Genomic DNA, 22,858 nt, shown 5'->3' with positions numbered 1-22,858 from the left:
CCTAAGCCTCGTACACTCTTTCTCACATTGTTTTGTGAATACAACAAGGCATAAATAATGCAAAGGATATTATCCTATACTTTGCTTCGCTCTCCAGTGGTTATATGTACAGGCCTGCTTCCATGTCTATGCTGAGAGTTTTGGACCAGAAGCATACTTTCCTTACTGCTGGTGATATAAATAATACATAAGCAATAAAACAATGGTTCAGTGTGTTGTTTGTGTGAAATGTCAAGAAACTTTCCACACCAAAGCAGATTGTTCTATCAAAAAACATTATTGGAGAGTTGGAAGTATTTGTAATCTTTAACTCAATAATGATCGGTTTCAAATTAAAGTAGTTTAGAAATCTAAACTGCATCTCTTAAATATAAGGTGGTATAAAACTTTGGCATCTCTATTGCCATCTGTGGTTTAAACATAAAATTACAAGTTGTTCTGATAAATCTAATATCATAGTTGCTTGAGAGATCATCATATCAGTGCGGATTTGTAATTCTGTTCACCAACTAATACCGACTGACAGTCCAAAAAAATAAAAAATAAAATAAAATAAAAAGCATATACCTGTGAAAATGTGTCATTTAAGAAAGGAAGCTAAATCTGCCACCACAAAAACTTGTGTTTCTTTTCTTTCTGATGAGCGACTGAAATTTTCCGTCAAATCCTACCGATATAAAAATCTACACTTTTTAGTAGTGCAGTATATATATATATATATATATATATATATATATATATATATATATATATATATATATATATATATATATATATATATATATATATATATATATATATAATACATTATAAATATTACATAATATAATTACATTATAAATATGTTTAATATATAAAAAATTATAATTTTCAGAAATATATACATGTAGATACGTAACAAATACACTACACATACATTATACTAATATACTATATATAAACAAAAAACTTCTATTTTGGATGCGATTAATCGCAATCCAGCACTACTTTTTATGTACTCACTCAAGTGCCAAATCTGACCTCTCAGCTCAAAACATAAATAATTATTTTAGGCAAAGAACACTTTTTATGTAGGCTACTCAATCAAGCATTCTTTTCAAACATTATCACAGACCATTTATTTGTGGATCGACTGATCTGCTAAAAAGAACAAGGCAATTATAAATAGAAACCTGTACAAAAGTCTTTCACTGGAGTCTGCAGTGAAGTCCTAAAGCCATTGCAGTGTGTTTCATCCAAAAATAACTCAAAGGTTTATCATTTCTATACTCTCTTCTGAAGTCTGATGCAACATTGAGCTAAACCTCTTTTGATATGAAAAATAACATAAAAAAAAGAGACAGAAAAAGATAGAGGAGAGAAATATAGTTTCCAGTCCCTATAATGTGATTTTTCCCTGAGTCTTTGTTTTTGAAATGCACTAGAATACATAATACTCCTTTCACATGAATTTTTCACCAAGAAGTCAAAACACAGAGATCTTTTTGATTGTAGGAGGCATGCACGAGATGGAGAATGGCAAAGGAAGATAGACATGCTTTTCCCACCCATAACTGATTTGTGGACAGGAGTATCTTCATAAAAGTTCTACAGTAGTTTTGGCCAATAACACAAAGGCTATTGAGCTGTAGAAGCTGGTGTGAGAGGCAGGGAATTGGGTTGAAAGCAAGTTTTCATCCTCAAGGGGAGAGCAAATGAGCAACATACTTATATAAGCTACAGCAGAAGGATCTGTCTGTATTGTTTCAGTATAAATAATCATTGAACTCGAACCTGACACTGGCAGTTTGGGCCAAATTAATATAGAGTTATCTGTCAAAAAAGGTTAAGAGCATACAGAGTTGGATGCACTCTACTGTCAGCACTCAAGCTGAAGCCGTAGCATCCTGCGGAAAAGTCTAGCTGAACTTTACTGGGAATTCTAGAGTGTGCTTTTTGACTTTCATATGTGCGGTTATAAATCTCAGCTTGTACTGTGAAACAGAGCTTGTTTTTATTTGATGCACTGTATTTTTTCAAACCACAGGAGTTTGAAGATGCACATAAAAATGACTTTTAGAGGCCCATGTGCTCGGAGAGGCATTGTTTTAATGTTACATATTGAATCACTTATCGCAAAATGTTGAACTAAAATCTGTAAAAGAAAATTATTAAAAATGTAAACCTCTAGATCTAAAGTTATGTCATCAGTTTTGACTTTAAATGTTAGGTTTAAGCCCTTTGATTTTTAGTACAACAAAGGATGACAAAAAATGAAACCAATCTGGATGCATCCTTTAATATAGTCTTAATTGTAAAAAGACCGAAACATTAAACCACTGCATTTTTCTCAAACTTTGTTTTGATTTATACATTTCGCAACTGCTGTGAATACTTGTTTTTAAATCCAGATTTATGTCCGGTATCCGTTACATTATTATTTTAAGAATACTAAACGCATGAGCAGACTGCGTATGCTTTTCAACAAGATTTATTCGTGAATACCAACCTTCCTATTAACTGTTGCACTGCAGCAACAAAATGAATAATTAATAACAAAGTTATTCTTTATTATGTGTTTAGCAAAGCCCAAAGCTATTATGGCAGACATAGAAATGAACAGGTTCTATGCGAAATTAACTTGTCATTGTCAAGTTTCCATGCATACATTAATGTTAATAGCCTATTTTATACTGCCTCTAGTTTAATGTTTCATTTCCTTCAAATTGATCCAGTATCTTTTCTAAATTTCGAGTGAATTTATTGTTAATGCACTATTGTTATTATTATGTAAATAGCCGTATAACATTATAATTTTAATCTGTGATGAAGCCCCATGCAATTACTCAACAAGACTGTATTCTTATCAGTGTATTACTGCAAAACAGTTTTGCTTTTTAATGAATGCATTGCTATTATATTCCGGTGGCCACCTAATCTATCTTAATTATTGCCTGGATTATGATGTTCTGGTTTTCTGTGTTATCAGAAGTTATACGAATGTAAATTAACTGTGATGAATGAAACAAGAGGCCTGTTTAATCTATTATGGTGCGTAATGAAATGTTAAATAACAATTCTGCTGTTGAATTTTGTAAAATGTATATAATCCTGAGCCTTGGTTCTACAAAATGGGAATCGTTAGCTGGTAAATGAGAGAACTGGTTGAGAATATGTCTGTAAAGCACAGTATATACAGAGATTGTGAGCTGAAACACACAGAACTGAAGTTATTCTGCCTCATTCCTGTTCTCTCTTGGTTGTAAAGCTTTAGGAAGGCAGCTGAGTCCCTGTTGAATAATAGATTACAGAGAGCAGAGCTGAATGCAGCCGGCCACACTGCTTTTGTATCAGTCGGCTTGTCCGGCACAAAGCCTCTTTCTCTCTCTCTTTGCAGCTACAACTTCAAACACTAGCTTTCATCAGTCCTCTCACACTTTCACCCAGGCCAAATAATTATGCATATGCGGATTTACATAAGCTATGCTTTACTGTTTATGTGCTCGGCTTGTTACAAATTGCAGCATATCTATAATGCAAAACTCATATGCATGAAAGGTTAGGCTGGGAACTGAGTAATGGACTAATATCAGTCATTTGCACATAGTATGTTTCTGAATGATAATGTGAGCACAGTATTTGTCATGCGGGACATTTACATAAGAAGTCTATTTATTTAAGGGGTGTTTCAAAACCATGTGCATGCATCCAATCATGGATCGCCACACTCGTTTGCATCACAGTGTTCTTTATTTACAAAACAGCCTGAGGAATATGACCAGCAATCAGTCTGGCAAGAAAAGACCCTGTGTACCCCTTTCAAACTGCACAGTATATCATAGCCATTCATGTGGCATTTGATAGATATATGATCCACTGAAAAACAGGATGAGAATCATTTTAAAAGAGACACATTGATGCACCAAGTATGATATATATGGAAGCCTGTTTTATCACCATGTGAAAAAAATTAATAAATAAGAAAAGGTAACTTTTGCTCAATTCTGACATTTTCTTGCAATTCTGAGAACATTTTTTTTTTTTGCAGAATTATGAGATAATAAAGCAAAATTGAAATATTTCTAAATACTGTATAAATGCAGATTTCTGACTACGTTTCTCACAAGTTGATGTTTACATTTCATAATTCTGCAGTTTATATCTTGCAATTTTTGTAATTTTTTTATATACAAGCTCAGAATTGTAAATAAAAAAATCCAAACTATGAAAGAAAAAGTCGCAATTACCTTTTTTATGTATCTAACATATTATTAAAAAATAAATGTATAAAATAATATTTGGTTACACTTTATTTTAAGGTGTCTTTGTAAGAGTGTAATTATACATTTATAGATTGAGTAATATTAATTAACTAAATGTACTTACTTTATGGATAGGGTTAGAATTAGGGGCTAGCTTAGGGTTAATTGCATGTAATTATAATAATAAGTACATGTAACATGTAAAAAAAAAAAAAAAAAAAAGTTACCTTTTTTATGTGGTCGGAGACAAGCTTCCATAAATATAGGAGCATTTTATGTTAGCTAATAAAATATAAAGCAATTTGTGTCCTTCTTTTTTAGTGTACGAATATAAATGGTTTTCTTTACTTTTTTAAATGTCAATTCATAATAAATGCAAAAATGATAACATTTCAATTGAATAAGGCAGACAGACTGAATCTGAATGTGTGCGCACAAAATAAAATGTAGCACGACTGCAACACAACCTGAAAGTTTAACTCCCATTTAAAGCAGAAAGCTGCTGTTGTCAAAGCCCTGCAGCATGCATTTCATGGCATTTGTAATGTTTTCAAAAACACAAAGTTCACCTACTAAATTGTAACATGTAATACCACATGCCAACATCAGGTTTCAGTTTTGCATGCAACAAATTCAGATTTTTAGTATTGTGAGAATTGACTTTGGTTCATCTTAGGAGTCAGCTATCAAGGACGAATCCCAAAAAGCTGGTTTAAGACAGATGACTTCACATTCATTCTGTATAATCTTCTGTTTGCCACTCAAACAGCTGATATGCAATATTTTGTAAAAATGTGACCTATACTGTTTTATAAGGACCTGACTGACAGGTACAAGAGACCACAGATGCATACATAGACATTAAACACTGTGTATAATGTTCAATATAAAATTATAGCACAACCAGCAGTTATAACAGTGTTCCAATGCTTCCATGCAAGTCTAAACAACAGCAAAAAGATCACAGTGATATCAATTCATACATTCATCAAATCAATGCTCAGTTTCCACATCTGAAGCATGGGAATCCTATCAGCAACTCTGTTTTATATTTATGTAATGCCAGGCTTTGTGAAAGCAAACTTGTAACTTGCGATATAGCAGCACAGACTCACTGAACAACATCTGAGCTTTTGAAACAGTTTACTGCTATTTCTCACATTCAGTTTTTGTGCACCTGAACTTCCTGCACATATTCACATATTCCATTATATACATATATTTTTTATCGGAGATAAAATAAATAAATATGGGTTCTTAATAAATATTTTGTTTTTAAAACCAGTGATAGTCATTTTATAATGTTTTAAATTGTGCTGTAAATGCTTGAAGTGATTTCGATAGAAATATTGTCAATCTCAAAGCAGCCCGCATAAAAAAGTTTGGTTAGCAACACATTTTTTCATATATAAACATAGGAAAGCTGTCAAGTCATCATTACTCGGTGCAGGGTTTCTCATATGTGGGTTTTAGAAACCCTGGGGGGTCATGAGCAAATAATTAATTAGAACAGATCTAAAATTAAAATAAATAAATGTGGCTGCATACTTCATCGAAATTTAATATAAATCATGATATATCTTAGTGGGATTACCCAAGGCTGCAATTTAATTAAGACTTGTAAAATAAAAAGTGTAAAATTAAATGATTTTTATAATTATCAATCATTTATGACTTCATTTTTATAATTTATAATATATAATAAAACAATAACATTTCTTGAAAAAGGGTTAAATATTTCATCTCTTTTGTTAAATAAAGTGATTTGACCATTAACCAACATCAGATTATTCTGAATGTGCAAATCTGTTGTTAGAATATTAAAATATTAACTTAAAATCTCAGCGCATAAGAGGTTCAGGAAAAAGTCGTTTGGGAACCCCTGACTAAGTGGGCCGTCCTTTAATTGTCACATCACACCTCTTATTTGTAATTGGCTGCCGTGGCTTGATATGGCTCCACACAGTGGGTTGAGTCTTTGCTCTGATTGGTCACCACACTCTGACTAGATTCTGGCTCGTGGGTGGAGTCTGAACTCTGAGGCGATTCAGTCTCTCCTGCCTCCAGACTGGAGATGCACTCAGAGGCTCTCCGTGTTTGCTGATAGGACCGACAAAGCTCCTCCCACTTCTTTCGGTTGGCATCAATTCCATCTACCATCGGCTGAAGCTTCCTATTCAACTTCACAAGAGCCTATAAAATACATTATGATCACTGTATAAAAGTTAATTAGCTGGAGTTAATTCATTTGCTTTATCTATTTAACCGTTGTACCTTATATAATGGCTTGCAGATTCCATCAATCCATTCTAACTGAAGCACAGGAAGCTCATCTTTACGATTACGATCAAAAATGGCCTGGATAGGAGAGATTAAACCTGAAATTGACTGACAAACCAGCAAATTACATTTTAAAACGCAGAGATATCTGTTGATAAGAGAATACATACAGCTGGTGTCAACTTCAGCTCTGATCTTTCCCTGTCACCTTGTTCAAAGAATTCACTGGTCACTAGTTCAGCCACCTGGAATTAGAAACATAGATTTATGACATTATATTTTAACGTCCACTAAAATATATACTCTGCAGTGGTTTCAGAGAATATACAGTACAATCATTTTCTTACCCTGTTGACATACATCTGACGAATTTGTATATATTTTCCATTAAAAAAGCTAAATATATATGACTAATATATGATGATGAATATAACTAATATATAATGATATCAATTTTTTCTCTCTCAAATAAAACCTTATTATCTTACAATTTTCCATCTCAAATAAGATATTTATACTAAAAGACAAGACAGAAATAGAACAATGTGGAACCTGTTTTGAGATCTCCCATGGTCGAGTCACTGCACCCAAGTCACACGCAGTCATCAGCATAGACCTGGTCATATTTATAGTATTTTAACAGCAGATCCTGGCATTTCCGTTATCAATTTTATAAATTGTAGACACTCACCTGAACATGTCTCTATGTTCTTCATTACTCCAACTGAACTGTCCCGACAAAACACACTCAAAGAACTTGGTTCTACTTCTTTCATATCCAATGAATTATGAAGATAATAAAGAAGAAGAAAAAAAGAACCAATAATTAATTACTTATTAGCAAATTGGACAATTTAAGGTTATTCAATGTTCCTTGAGGCATCTTTCAGATCTTCACCAGGATTCCTGGATCTGAACAAAAGCCACAAAATGGGCTTAATATGGCCTCTTCTGCCTCTATTCAAAGGGCGCCTCTCTGTGGCTCAAACGTGAATTACATGCATCTGGTTGAATATTTAAAGCAGTTCGAAGCTGTGGGTTATTATGACTTTTGAAACATATGCCGTTTGATACTATTACTTACTTGAAGTACAAGGTGAGATCTGTGGACAGAATGGCCTGTTTCAGTAGCTGCATCATGCTGCTGTACTCTTTGGAGGACAGATTAGCAAAAATGTTGTGACCCTGTCAAAAAAAAAAAAGGAGAAAAAGATGTTAGTGAATATTCATGACAATGTGAGGAGGGAGAAACAATTCATATTCACATGAACCTTGATGGCTTGAACCTTGACAGAATTAATGTGTTCAGTTTCTTTAAAAAAAATAATGTCGTTCATTACATGAAATTTCAAAGCCTTTTGGGAAACTATTTGTTTTGTCCTGTATAATCATTGCTTTTATGTCCATATTTGTCATTGATCATTTACAACGGCACAGCTTACTGCTAACGTGTGTCAACTTACCTTTTTAAAATCTCAGCGAGGAAGAAGTCATATTTCTGAGGCCCTGTGCTTTCCTTTAATTTTAGCTGATAGGAGGCACTTTTAAACATAATTAGATCTATTACTTTGAGCTTTATCGGATGTTTCAAGCATCATATTTGATATACTGTATCAAATATATATATACATACAAATATTAATAATCTTGTAATTATCAATAATGTCTTAGTAATGTTATATTAAAATGCTGTAAGTGCCATCTTGAAATATTACTAGCAATAAAAAATGCATTCTATGTTTACTCTATACTTATTTGGTAAAATTAATAAATAATAATTCACAGCAAAATGCGTGCTTTCCACAACCATTGGATTTTTTTTTTTAATTTTATGAAAAGGCCTTCTACTTACTCAAATAGTATAAAGTGTCATTTAAATGACAAAAGGTACAAAAAAGGTCATGTTTATCATTTAGAGGCCTTAGAAAGTAGTGTATTGAATACAGTATGATACAGTAGACGCTGTAGGGTTAAGTAAAATGTGGCACAGCTTACCCCACTCTCCTAAAGTCTACAGTAAGTGAAGTTTGGGGAAAGCACGACTCACATTCCAAGTTCTAGTAATCCTATTAAGCCTTGTCTTTTCTGCTGAAATAAAGCCAATCATGACACTAGCAATCTCTTCACACCCCTGAGTCTCATTCATAAAGAGTGTGTCTCTATGCATGTTCAGTCTCTGGGATAGAAAGCAATTTCTTTCTCTCCTTGCTTCAGTGCAGCTGACCCAAGAGGGGAATCTCCTTAGCACAGTTAATTGGTGTTGGTTAAAAAAAGCTCAATGGACATCTACAGGAAATCGATACAGAGCTTGGTCATAATTAAACAGCTCAGAGCTAAATCAGCCACTTAATCAAACGCTGACATCTATTTGCATTCATTCCATCCACTGAGACATGCAAATGTGGAAGAGGGTAAAATGGGTCATTTCTGCAAATCCATTACAAGAGAAGTGTGAGAGAGACTGGTTATTAGTCCACTGCTTGAAAATATTCATTGTGTTCTGCAGATCATTGTTTTCACATACAGTGTGAGTCCAAAAGTGTTTATTTCATTGAAAAGTCAAACTAACATTCATTTTACTAATTTGTTTTATTTGCTTTACTGAATATTCGTTTCATTTGCTTCAACTAAGTAATGGATATACCATGAACCATATAAAAAATGAAAATAAAATGCATTGCAAATAAGAGTTTTTAAATTGAAGTAGACATTTTTAAATGGAGTTTTATTCAGTACTGAGACATGAGCTGACAGACATGCTCACCTCACTCTGCAGGATCATGACGGCGTGGTTGAAATGATGATGCTCAAGTGTGGCAGATGTTCCGTACAGCAGCGCTAGTGCTGACCCAGACCTGTGAAAGCACAACACAGATCAGATCCAAAACAATAAGCACATTATGTCCTAACCCCATCTCATGGCAATTCACACATATTTTACGAGGTTGCTTATTCGTATTAATTTGTACGACCCTACCTATACAAATTTGTATGATTTTTTCTGAATCATATGTACATTCTAAGAGTTCCCCAATTCGTATGAATTTGAACAAATTACCTACCCCTAAACCTACCTGTCACTGGGGTCTAGACAAATCATACAAAATCGCCACCTCGTAAAATATGAGATAGCATTGGATTTCGACAATATATTATTAATATTTTTTTACATTTATAAGCACCAAATCAACATATTCAAATGATTTCTGAAAGGTGATACAGAAAACTTGAGTAATGCCTGATGAAAATTCAGCTTTGCGTCACAGAAATAAATTACGTTTTAAAACATATCAAAATAGAAAACAAGTTATTTTGAATGCTAATAATATTCCACAATATTTCTGTTCTTGCTGTATTTTTAAACAAATAAATTCTGTAAATAAATAAATAAATAAATACATGCTGCCTTGGTGAGCATAAGAGGTGTTTTAAAAAAAAACATTTAAAAAAAATCCTAGCAACCCCAAACTTTAAAATGGTGGTAAATGTTTCTTGCCTTAAAAATATTTAGCCATTTTAACTTGGGGAAAAAGCCAAAGTAAATGCAAATAATAAAATGCAGGTAGCCGTGTAAACATGCAGAATTAGGATAGCAAAATAAAAAAAGACTTTATCCTTAAAAAGGGAGGAGAAAACACCTCCCATGTTGGCGTTTAAGGCTGTGCAGCCAATCAGACCCTCCAGAGAATTGGCACAAATTGGTCAATCAGAAGAAGTTAGTCATATTAGACAGATGCCAACATTGACAGGTTCATCCATTAACAACTTTACTTTTACAAGACAATTTTAGGGCTATGTTGGTTCTGTTGGGTCATTATTTGATGTGCAATGTAAAAACTGGAGCCACTGACGTAAGTTACATTGACTCACTTTGCCTGAAAGGCGTTATTTGTGCCACGATGGTCCAGGTCATGGCAGAAACACCCAACCATAAGCGCAAGAGTCTCTGTGTCTGTCAGCACCTCCTGGAACGCAGCAGTCTGGACCACAACAGAGAAACCTACTACTGCAAACCTCCAATACAGTGATTCAATTATGGCTTGAAAGATCATTACTGATTTAAACTATGTGTATTTACAGGTTCTGCTTGAGAATATCATTAGAGGGATAGTTCAACCAAAAATGAAAGGCATTTACTGATGTTGTAATGAACTCTTATGACTCTTTTCTCTGCCATACAAATAATGTGGATTGGGACAGGGAATGTGCAGCTCTAAAAAGGCAAAAAGCATCTTAAAACCATCACAGAAGTAATCTCTATAACTTATGCGCAATAAAAAATTAAAACAATATCGAACAGAATTCAAGCCATTATACACTGAATATATCACCGTCCCTTCTGAAAATAAAGTACACTTCAGCATACTTTTATTGAAATAATATACTTCAAAAGTTAACTAAATGTAACATTTCTGAACACTTACATGGTAATTGCAATTAAACGAAAATGTATTACTGTTTAAATGTATTTATTAATCAAAATGCAATCACCTGAAATGTAGTTTTTTTTGAAGGCACTTAATTAGGACTTAAGTTCATCTTAATATGCAATTTCATAATGATTTCTATGGTTATACTCTAGTATGCTGCTGAATGTAAAAGGGTTTGGGATAAACTAAAATATGCTTATTAAAATATTTCTATTGAAACTTGCATGTCATGCATTTAAATATTGTAGTAATTTAAGTTGATCAATTTAGTACGGTACCAATTAAGGTTTCGATTAAATCACTAAGGGTGAATAAATTCTGCCTTTTCATTTATGAGTGTACTATCAAATCACACAGGCTATTTCAGGCCACTTGGATCATCATCTGTGACTTACGGTGATCATAACAAACATGCACTGCGAGACGTTGAAGGCATGCCTCCAGTTGTGATAGGCTACGGTGCGGTAGTTCTTCCTCACGGTAAGCAGCCAGCGGCACAGCACCTGAGCGGGAACAGAAAGGCATGCTGTAGTATTCACCGCAGCTCCAGACCCTCCCTGTGTTCCTAAAACCAGCCTGCAGCACAGTCTCTCCCCAATCCATAACCCAGCCTCACACAGCATACATATGTAAGCAGCATTTCACTCTCCCAGTCAGTATAGGGTTGGCATTTGGCCCCCGCTTTGATGGTGATTGCCTCACCTCATAATCAATTTTGAATTTCTGCACGACACCGAGCTCCAAAAACATCCGCAGGGAGGCAGTGATCATGGCGTCGCTGTCCAGAGAAAAGTCATTAAAGTGGAACTCATCGATCCCGAGCTCACTGCTTAGGGGAATCTTAGCAGCCTGAGAGAGGAGAGGGGACAATCTTAGCAACTCCAGCAGCAAGGCAATTAAACACCCGAGCAGAGCCTGATCCACTGAGGGCTCAGACAGAAAGAGTATATGACACTCTGCCATTTCAATTATTAATACCTCAACTCTCTCAAGTCTGGGACACCACCATCTATAAATTTCTAGGAAACGTTGGGGGCTGAGATGTTTTTTACACTTCTATCTCTCTAATGTATGAGTTTAATTTGAAGTTTTCATCACGTCTCTCTGGAGAAAAGGTGTGCTATATGCTTCTGATCTGGGAACCTTATTTCACATTTTGCAACACTATACAGAATCTAGCTGTACCAAGCTGTAAAGGTAATAATGCACTGGTCAAATACAGTAAGTTGTAATGCTGCTGATATTAAATTCAAATATGCTTTATTGCATGTCAGGCATTACAGCGTATTGCCAAAGCATTTTTTATATTTACAACAAATCAGATACTGAATGAATAATTTATAAAATTATAAATTATAAAATAGGTAATTAAAGAGAGGTTTACTTTTTGCTAGAGTTATAGTTTATTTAAGCAGCTTTATTGCAACAGGGCTTATAATACATGAAATAGCAAGTGATAAAAATCATTTTTAAATGAACAAATATATATAATTTACATTTTTTGTTGTTCCTGTGACACATTTTGATTTTTTATACAGTAAAAAAAAATATACAGTAAAATAACATAAAATTACACAATTAATAAAAAGAGTAATATTGTGAAATATTACAATTTAAAGTTTTCGATTTTAATATATCTCAAAATATAATTTATTTCTGTGATGGCAAAGCTGATTTTTTAACATCATAACTCAAGTCTTCAGTGTCACACGATCCTTCAGAAATCAAAGCAATATGCTGATTTGGTGCTCAAGAAACATTTCTGATTATTATCAAAACAGTTGTGGTGTTTAATATTTTTATGCTGTTTTTTTTATATATTTTGTGCTGTTTAATATTTTATCTGTGATCATTTTTTGAAAGATTCTTTCATTTACAGAAAGTTCAAAAGAATAGTATTTATTTGAAATATATTTTTTTGTAACATAAAAAGTGTGTTTACTGTAACTTTTGATAATTTTGCATCATTTCTAAATAATAATAAAAAAAAACTATACTGACACAAACTTTTTCAATGGTAATAGAGCAGTTATCAATAATGTTTCAATATTTAAAACTTCATGTTTTAAAAAAGAATTTAGAACATTAGTATATTTTCAGTGCTGTGGAATCTAGTTTTTTTATGGACTTAAATTCCATATTTTAATCTTACCTTCAGGCGATCAACCTCTGCCTTGGAGCATGTAGCATGATAAGACAGCATCTGAAAAAGACAGAAATAACAATATGCACACTATGTAACCATACGACGCATGCACAATTTAATTTCTCTCTACCGGTCTGACAGATTAATATGCAGGCAAAAATGTAGCTATTATATTAATGGGCCGTTTAAAACATAAAAATAAATACTAATAAGAAATATTACTCACATCTAGAGCCACAGACTGCTTAGCCCAAGTCTTTTTAACCTGGTTATACATCATTGTGTTGTTAATGCCCAGACCACAGAAAATAACAAAAGCCTGTGAGGAACAATGGAAAGGAAAATTAATCATAAGTATGATTTATGACAGTATCAGTAATGTAAGTAAGTATGTAAGGCTCTAAATCACTTATAAAATATTGATTGGCAATTTTATTCCAACATCAAATATTTGAATAAAGTCACACCTCAAATAACCTTTGATCTGCATCATTAAATGTCTTCCCGTCCAAGCGATTCAGAATCTGGGCAACGCCTAATAAAAGTAAGACATTATTTAAGTTGTTGTTTTTGTTGGTTTGTACATAAGCAGTTAAACACTTGTGTGGAAACTCACCAATAATCTGATGTGTCCGATTCCAGATGGGGACGCATAAAACTGATCTGATATGAAAACCAGAAGCCTGGTCCGCCTGAGTATGAAACACAATGCTTGAAATGATACGTGTGTGTGTGTGTGCGTGTGCGTGTGTTTGATTACACTTGGGTTCATATACGTATGTTACGTATATGTTTAACAGTGCTAATGTTAAGTGTTAATTTTACTGAATGTGTAATTTTAGTGTATTTTTTCTCTCTATTTCTCAATGTTTCTCTTCTTTTTTTTTATCTATTAGATAAAATAATTCTAATTTTTAAAAAAATGCCACTGAAGGGTTCTTAAAGAAAGTACACATTTATTCCTAACACACTGCTTAACACACTAAAATGCAATTTGTAATAATGCCAAATTACAAGCTTTACTTCAAAAATACATTTCTCATCATTGTTTTAATAATCTTTTGTCATTCTTCAAAGAAGTACAGTTATTTTGATGCAGACTAACATACTTATGCACATGTAAACTACTTGATATATTTAAATAGACGATATATTTAAAAAGTGTCAATAGACATGCATTTACATTTTACTTCACCATAAATGCTTGCCAGTACATTTGGCAGTACACTAATTAATTCAACAATTAAAGTTATTAAAAGCATTTCAAAATTATTGAAATAAATTACACAATATGTACTTGAGTCCTACTTAAGAGGGTAAAAATGCACTCTTATGTTCAACAAATTTTATTTAATATTAATTGTATACTATAATACATGTTAATTTAAGTGTAAGGCAAAACATTACAGTCAGTCTACACTAAAGTATATAATTGTAAAGCATATTTTCTTTTTAAGTATGCTTAAGTGTACTTCTTTGTCACAAGGACATACTACATAGATGACTGCTGCTAGTTTGCTAGTTTAGACTAACTGGCACCATGAGAGAGATCTGGGCTTGGAATCGTGCTTTGGTTTGGGCCAAGTGATCAAAATTAACATGAAACTGATCTGTGAGGGTGTGTTCTGCTCACCTCAGCATCAAAGCGGGGATCCTGACAGACGTCACTGATGTTAACAGGCAGCCCGGTTGATGCTACCAACTCAGCAATGCTGTTATTGATCAGCCAGTCCGAGCAAGACACCTTCTCCATGCTGACTTTGTCAAATGCCCACATATACACACAACACACATATACTGAGCATGGTATACATTAGCTGACATCCCGCTTACGTTATGTAAAAAAATACAATTTAGTAGTTTGTCATATTACTAGCCCTGTTATTCTCACCTGATGTCATGATCAATGCTGCACAGTGGAGACATGAGCTCAAATGTCTGGGAGAACTTTACTACCTATGAACACAGTGAGAGAACAACTACTGTACGTTTAGATATTTTCTGAAGAAGCCCTGAGTAGTGTTTGCTGTAAAACACTTGCTGTAAAGCAATGCTAGGGTCATTTCAAGGTGTTCACATTGCCCTCTACTGGGTGAACGGTATACATAGACAGTGACAAAATACAAGTCATCTGCAAAGAAAAAGCACAAACTGTTTTTGATAAAGACTAGCTGTATAGAGCATTACAGTGATGACGTATTTTGTAGGCCAACCCAGAAATTAACAATAAACAGATTCCCTTGACAAAAAGTCCAATAGGATTCGATTTTCCATTGGCTTTTGAATTGTTGAGGAATAAGCTAATTGACCAACAAAAGTTACAAATTCTTACATGTTGAGTACATCATGATAATCTTCACAAGTGAAGACATCTGTTATGAATTTTAAAACCTAAATAAAATCACCAGAAGTAAAAGGCTAAACACTGGCTACAAGCAATCTACAGTAGCATGGCTTTAAAAGTGCAAACACTAAGCTTCTAACAATTCTTTTAGTCTTCATAATAAAAATAATAATAATAATTACTTGTTTGAGTTTGAAACGTTAGAATAGTTTGTAGGAGCGTGATTATAAATACAATGTGGCTGTAAAAGTGGATTTAGTGAGTAGATGGGTTTTCCTGTTCAGCATAATGATGTTTAATGTACTCAACAACCTCTTTATTCCAACTTGTTAGAAATCAACTTTTAAAAAAAGCTTTAATAAAAATGTTAATCTGCAAAGTGGTATTATTGATATATTTTATGTCATACATTAAATCATCAACATTTCTTAAAGTGACTAATTACCCAAAAATGAAAATTCTGTCATTCCTTTAATTACTCCCCCTCATGTGGTTTCAAACCTGTAAGACCTTTGCACATGCTGAATGTAAACAATGCTGATTATGTTGATTACGTTCAGGTAAAGTCATTGCTGTCTACGGGACGGTCAGAGAGCTTACAGGTTCCATCAAAAATATCTTACTTTGTGCTCCGAAGATAACAAAGGTCTTATGGGTTTGGAACGACATGAGGTCGAGTAATTAATGACAGAATGTTAATTTTTGGGTGAACTATCCCTTTAAGAATGGTGGAAGGTAGAAATGATGGAGAAAGATAAGAAAAAACACAAAATGCCAGAAAAGAGAAAAGGGGGACCAAAAAGCGATCTCACAGGAGAGTGGATGTCTTCTAGGAGAAGCACTGAGCAGCGCTCACACTGCAGCAATGTCAGCGCACGCTGCATGATCTTTCTCACAATCTTCTCCAGGTCCGTCTGCTCCTCAAACAGATCATTCACCACCTCCAGCAGGGCCTTGAGGAACAACAGCAATAGCTCGAAATGTATTCAGATAACACAGGCCTTCAAGCAGATCATTAAATATTTTAAACCTTGAGACCTGAGGATTGTAAACAAGCTTTCAAAATCAAGCAACACACTGTCGGAGACGTCTAGAAGTCTAGAGGCAGATTTGAAATCAGTCTGAAAAACTGAGTTTTCTTCAGCAACATTTCTGCAGCTCTTGACTCACCCTGCTCCTCTCATACTCCTTGCGGGATTCGGAGAAGAGTTTGGCGTTGGAGATCGATATTCCACAGAAAGGTAGATACATTTGAAGAACCTGTAGGGAGAAGTGTGATGCTTTCAAAGCTTTGGTTTGATTGATGCATGACGGTGAGATATTAAGAGGAAAAAAACACCAGCAGAAGAACTGGAGGCATCACATCAGTTAATCAGTTTATTTCTAGGGCATTTATAACAGCACAGCCTGTGTATCTGTTTTCAGTGCTGCTTGGCATAAATAATTCTAAGGAGAAATTCAGTGCTATTAATTACTATCTATAGAGAGCTGTTTTGAAGCAGCGATGAAAGTGAAGGTCTGAGATGTGCGTGTGCAGACTGACGGCAGTAGTGGATCTGCAGCATTGATTCTGAAGTATGGAATTCGCATGTGCTGATTTAACCAGTGTCAAAGATAACCTCTGTTCTGAGAACAGTTCTGAAGAGGCGAATTCCATAATTTTTTAGGGCATTCCTAAAGAAAGTGAAAAATTTAATCCCTTCATTGAGGACCCTTTCACAAATGGTATACACGAAGTTCACTTTAAGGAATTTGATCATTTATGGTCATGTGACCCAGGGTGGTGAGTCCTTGCGATTCATTTTAAAGTTAGACCATTTAAGAATTCGAGTTAATATGTAAACAGAATAATTGTAATTGTTTTATTTTTTTTACAATGCATTACACATATTTTCATCATGCGTTTCATTTGAAATTTAAATATGTTTAAGAAATGCGTTTTTAATAGTAGATTAATGCAGGGTCTTTTATATTTGTATAAATTAAAGAGGGAACACACAACATATTTTAAAAAAGCCACTATAAAATGTAGATTAATTTGCATCGATTATATTAACAGCAATAATATGAAATTTCTGGTGTACTCTGTGATGACCTGCAATTGTTACCTTAAATGGCTATTTCTATCTGATTGCACCCAGTGCAAGTTTTGTTAGTATAAATGACTGTATTTAGGTTGATTCATCAATATTAAATAATATTCCAAACTTAAAATCGGTTAATGTAGATATTTCTGTTTTTAGGTTCCCATTTTTTTCAGGTTAAGAACAGGTCATGGGGTGATGCACAACGCATTACATTGCACCAGAAAAAAAATAGTAACCTAAAAAAAATATGCTTCACTTGGAAACAAATTAATAGATTTTATTGAAATATTTGTTTTATTTATTTAACGTTACTGAGCCAACCTAAACAAAGTAGGTTTTATCCAACAAAACTAAATTTAAGGGTAATATCATGTAGACACTCTTCAAGGATTCTGCCCTTTGGAGTGATTAGGGCATGGATTCTCTCTTCCAGTTGGAATTTTCCCAATATCAGTTCTAGATTTGACATATGCAGTGTCTCAATGAAGGTGCAAAATGACCACGGGGCTTCAACTGGTTATGCTCCTGTTTCTAAGGTTATGAATAAAATAATGTGAATAACTGATTTTCTAAATCTTGATCTACTTGTACTCCGGCATAGCAGGATATTCGCCAAGGCGCTAATTTATCGATCTCTTTTGATTCAGCACAGCAATTACATCCACACTCTAGAGTTTCATTACCAGTTAAAGTTCGGGCAATACAGTAATAGGCATCTGGAGAATGTAACTATAAATCCACTAGCTGGAGCAGATGCTTTAAAATATAATATCAGCATGAAGCCAAGAGAAAAGGAGAACAAAGCTTATGTACCTTCTCATCGTCCTCGGTGAATGGAGTTCCGCTGGGGTTCTTGTTGATGGCCTGCACTACACCGATGACTTCCCCATCACTGTTGCGGATGGCCATGCACAGAATGGACTGAGTCTTATAACCCGTTAGCTTGTCGATTTCATCACTGAACCGATGGTCCTACACAGTACAATGGAGACACAACATTGTGGCTAGGTGCAAAAATTAACATTCATTCATTAAAGTTACTGTATTGTTATGTAAAACAATTGTTAGAGATAATAATTTGATAATGTAATACAGTATATAATAATAATTGTAAAAGATAATCTTTTGATAAATGGGATGTTTTGATTCATTTTTTTTTCACATCAGTCCCAAATACCCTTATGTACTTTACCTTATTCAAATCTAACTCAAAATGATCTGGGGGAAAAAAAAACACGTTGTTTTACGGTGCCCTTGTTACAAGTTAGCTATACTAATAGTATTCATAGTAAATTTTGCCTGAATACATGCCACTAAACTTAAACCACATCTAATTTCAAAGCTATATTAATTCCACGTTGTTAGTATTACTCATTACGTAATTACAATGTATCACCTTAAAAGTGTAACCAAAAAAAAGCTAATTCCTCCAACTTCACAATGGGGAATGGAAAAAACTATGAAAATGTATATGTAGTTGTTGTATTTCAGATTAATCTGGTTGCATATTGCATCACTTTTTAGCCAGCAGCCATATCACCCTGCAGCCCAAGATTGGTCGGTCACTGAAACTAAGCAGGGTTGAGGCTGGTCAGTACCTTGATGGGAGACCTCCTGGGAAAACAGGTTTGCTGTTGCAAAAGGTGTTAGTGTGGCCAGCAGGGGGTGCTCATCCTGTGGTCTGTGTGGGTCCTAACACCCCAGTGTATTGACGGGGACACTATTCTGCCAAAAAGCACCGTCCTTTGGATGAGACATTAAACCGAGGTCCTGACTCTCTGTGGTCATTAAAAATCCCAGGATGTCTTTCGAAAAGATTGGGTGTGTCACCTCGCCATTCTGGCTAAATTCGTCCATTGACCTGTGACCATCCTGGCCTCCTAACAATCCCAATATCTACTGATTGGCTTCATCACTCCGTCTCCTCTCCACCAGTAAGCTGCTGTGTGGTGGGTGCTTTGGTGCACTATGGGTGATATCCCATCATCCAGGTGGATGTTGCACACTGGTGGTGGACAAGGAGATACCCCCTCACAATCTAGAGCACTTTAAGTGCTTAGAAAGGCAGGAAAAGTGCTATATAAATGTAATGAATAATTATTATTACTTTTTTACAGTTTGGGGGAAAACTGCATTCATTACCACCAAAAGCATAAAATTCCATTTAAATGATAGGATAGTGGCAAATTCATTGCACTGCATCAATGGATCTCTTCTGACCACATTTTACTAGAGAAGGCTTGCCTGTGGTCATGATATAATGATGTGTACACACAATGGGGAAACAGCCAACACTGTAATCGAGATATCTTCACATGGGGATTGTTAAGTTCTTGAACCTTTTGACATAATCAAAATAATCAAAGCCTTGGCTGCAGAAATGGTAGAAATCACAAATCTTTAAAGGCACTTCTGTTCTATCCTCCATACTAAAGGTTCATATTTTTGCCGTTGCTGTTAGGAAAACTAGAGAGCAAGCTAAGCCACTGAATATACAGTAATTAAGGTAGATTTTACTTGAAATACTGAACTTGGAGCAAGCTGTTATGTGTCTTTCAAATGTCATGTGTAGGCCAAGACAGTGATTTTAGATTTTTGTGTCAACTCTTAAAATGTTGCTGTTTCATGAATAGTTTTGTTTCTTAATTATTTTACTCTTTAAATGTAGCTAAAAGTCTATAATACACTGTTTAATGGAAACTTACACCAATATAGTGTGACAGCATGCTCCCCCTACTGGCAAGTCAGCGCTGATTGAATTGTTTCTTAAAATGTTAAATAGTTGTGCGGTTTGTTTTTTTTTGTTTGTTTTTTGTTTTTTGTACCCAAGACCTACAGTATATGCCTACATTATTTCATTATTTGCTAAGATAAACCTTTACCTGAGAAAAATATTCACTGGAGTAAAGATTGTGACAACTAGCCCCGGGCTCCCCAATAACTTTATTTTGTATGTATTGTAGGCTACACTGCATATAAGTCCCTGGCACAAGCTGTCCGTTTTTCCCTAGCTAGACATAAATTATAACTAGAGTTAGCCAAATGTCAGTCATGCAATTTTAAAATAAAATACATTTAGGTTGTGGTGATTTGTGATGTAAATATACACAAGCTGTTTTAGTCCAGTTTTTTTTTTTTTACCCGTCGAACTGTTGTTACGGTTACCTCTGGCGAAAACGAATTTATTTGTCAACAGTTAAAAATACGCACTACTAACTTGTAATGTATAATCAAACCCCTGTTAAAAAGGGCATGCTTTAAAAAAAACTCTCAACACTTCGACGTCCTTTGGGTTTAACCATCAAACCCCATATAATAATTCGCAACCAATGTCAGTGTAATTGTCAGTATTATTAGTTGCAGTTCTACCTCGTATGCGTTCGGGATGTTTACGGTTTCTCCGTGTTCTGCTACATAACCTATGATGCCCTTTCCCCACGGAACCTGCACTTCGTTTGAGTCCAGGGTGCTTGAAGAGGGTCGCACCGTCGTACCCGAGTGCACATCAAAAAACTTGGACACCAGCGTCCTCTTATGAGACGGTCCCTCCACTAGGAAAAGCGAACACCTGTCTGCGTTCACCATGATGCACACATTGATTAGAATCTTGTAGCTGAGGTTTGTCATGTCAAGTTCGTTAGAAATGTCTTTAACCAGCTCGAGGAAGAATTCCCTCTCGTTGGACTCTTTGAGTCTGTATTTGTAGTCAATGGCGCTTGAGGCATACTGAGGCACGTTCACCCGGGACTCGAGCAGCGCGCTCAAGATGTGCGCCGTGGTCGGCGGTAACGAGCTGGCTTTCCGCAGCAGCGCGCGCCGTCGCATACTCGACTGGGACTCGTGAGCCGTGAGACTGACGTGCTCGTCGTAGGTCCGGTGCGCAGTCATCGCTTTGGAGCGGGCGAAGTTCCTGCGGAGCTCCATGTGGGACGATCTGCGCTTCAGTCCGTCGGGGTTCGTGGGCCAGAAGGGATCCCTCGCGACCCCGCGTTTCTCTTCCGCCACAGAGGTTTTGGACGGCTGATGCTCTTTGAGCCACCTGCTCAGGGTGTCACATTTTCCCTTCCTGGCGAGATATTCCTCAAAAAGCTCCGGATGGCAATCCAAAAATGCCTCCACGTCGGAAAAATCAAAAGTTGTCATGTCGGCACAGCCACAGCCAAATTGTTGAGGAGTCGTCTGCTGCACGCACTTCACACGTCCATCTGCCATTCACATATCACTGTTCTCCAGCCTTCCTCCTCACACAGTCTTTTATGAGGCTCGTGGAGATGAACAGTGAAATAAATAATTAAATATGACTGATTCGCGATGACGTTTAAGTATAATAAGCAATTTTGTTCAAGCAGTTGGCAGATAAGACGCAGATTTCCTTTGGGAGGGACCTAAATAAACACGAAAGCAAACGAATAGCTAGCTGTCTGTTCAGTGTGTCTGTGAAAAACGGATGTTTCTTTTTGTGTGTCCAGTGGAAGTTTAATGAATCTGTTTTTGTTTCGTGAAAGTATTTTTATAGCTATGCATGTGTGTGTGACAGACAATCAGAGAGAGAGAGAGAAATAGAGAGAGAGAGAGAGAGGGAGAGAGGAAAAAATATGTTCTAATACTTTCCTCTATTAAACACTTTTGAAGTAGCCCCTGTCTGAAAATAATGGCTGCTATCATTTGTCATTAAAAGTCTATCCATAATATGTATATTCTAACAGGATGAATTATTATTTCTGTTTGCACAATCATTAAGAATTTAATATTACAAAACCCATGTAAATTTAAATTTGTATTGCTGAATTGTTGCTGAAGGGAAATTTGTCTTGGATTATTATGGTACTGTACACATACAGTACACAAGACATTCTCACATTCCTTCAAATCATCAAGTCAATAAAGAGCAGTAAATATTAATACCATGCGCAAGATGCCAAAGCGACTTGAGTTCATGGATTTACTGGAAATCATATCCATGAGCTTGACATTGCTCTACTGTTTGAACTACAGGAACACTGAAAAATCATTACAAAAAATAAATGCAAACATCACAATAAATAAATAAATAAAATTATACCTTACAAAACAGTACAGTATATGGTCCATTCAAATAACTTTTTTCTATAAAAAGTGACAAAGTAATAAAGTATTTGTATTAGCATTAAAATTATGTCATCTTAAACAGTTCTTTTGGAACATACTGTAGTGGCTGGTTTATCTAACAGCTCTAACCACCTTAATCGGTTGAACAGTTTAAAAAAAAAAAGTGTCCTACTCTGCCTTAAAGTATTGTGCAAAGTATTGTCGTATATCTGCAATAATTGACCATGCAATCAGCTTTTAAA

At 35.1% G+C, this 22,858-nt stretch overlaps 1 protein-coding gene across 1 annotated transcript; it reads right to left on the bottom strand.

Moving 5' to 3' along the window:
• Window positions 1–3,731: 3,731 nt before the first annotated feature.
• LOC127975168 (dual 3',5'-cyclic-AMP and -GMP phosphodiesterase 11A-like) lies at window positions 3,732–21,753 on the bottom strand. The gene is made up of 20 exons (XM_052579003.1): window positions 20,898–21,753; window positions 18,342–18,500; window positions 16,612–16,701; window positions 16,254–16,394; window positions 14,989–15,053; window positions 14,731–14,851; window positions 13,714–13,789; window positions 13,565–13,632; window positions 13,324–13,416; window positions 13,104–13,154; window positions 11,654–11,800; window positions 11,347–11,454; window positions 10,392–10,501; window positions 9,286–9,376; window positions 7,606–7,706; window positions 7,213–7,290; window positions 7,074–7,137; window positions 6,692–6,766; window positions 6,516–6,599; window positions 3,732–6,434 (listed from the first exon to the last, which is right to left on the bottom strand). The coding sequence occupies exons 1-20, from the start codon at window positions 21,738–21,740 to the stop codon at window positions 6,165–6,167; spliced, it is 2,835 nt and encodes a 944-aa protein (XP_052434963.1). The 5' UTR covers window positions 21,741–21,753; the 3' UTR covers window positions 3,732–6,164.
• Between the last annotated feature and the right edge of the window lie 1,105 nt (window positions 21,754–22,858).

Source organism: Carassius gibelio, chromosome B16, assembly GCF_023724105.1.
Source record: "Carassius gibelio isolate Cgi1373 ecotype wild population from Czech Republic chromosome B16, carGib1.2-hapl.c, whole genome shotgun sequence".
Taxonomy (NCBI): domain Eukaryota; kingdom Metazoa; phylum Chordata; class Actinopteri; order Cypriniformes; family Cyprinidae; genus Carassius; species Carassius gibelio.
Note: the sequence above shows the minus strand (reverse complement) of the source record. Positions and strands in the feature narration are given on the sequence as shown.

Coding starts and splice junctions, on each gene's coding strand:
- LOC127975168 (XM_052579003.1), bottom strand. CDS start 21,740: ATGGCAGATGGACGTGTGAAGTGCGTGCAGCAGACGACTCCTCAACAA. Junction 14,852..14,988: donor AGCATTGATCATGACATCAG/GTGAGAATAACA, acceptor TGACAAAGTCAG/CATGGAGAAGGTGTCTTGCT. Junction 7,291..7,605: donor GATCTCACCTTGTACTTCAA/GTAAGTAATAGT, acceptor TGGATATGAAAG/AAGTAGAACCAAGTTCTTTG.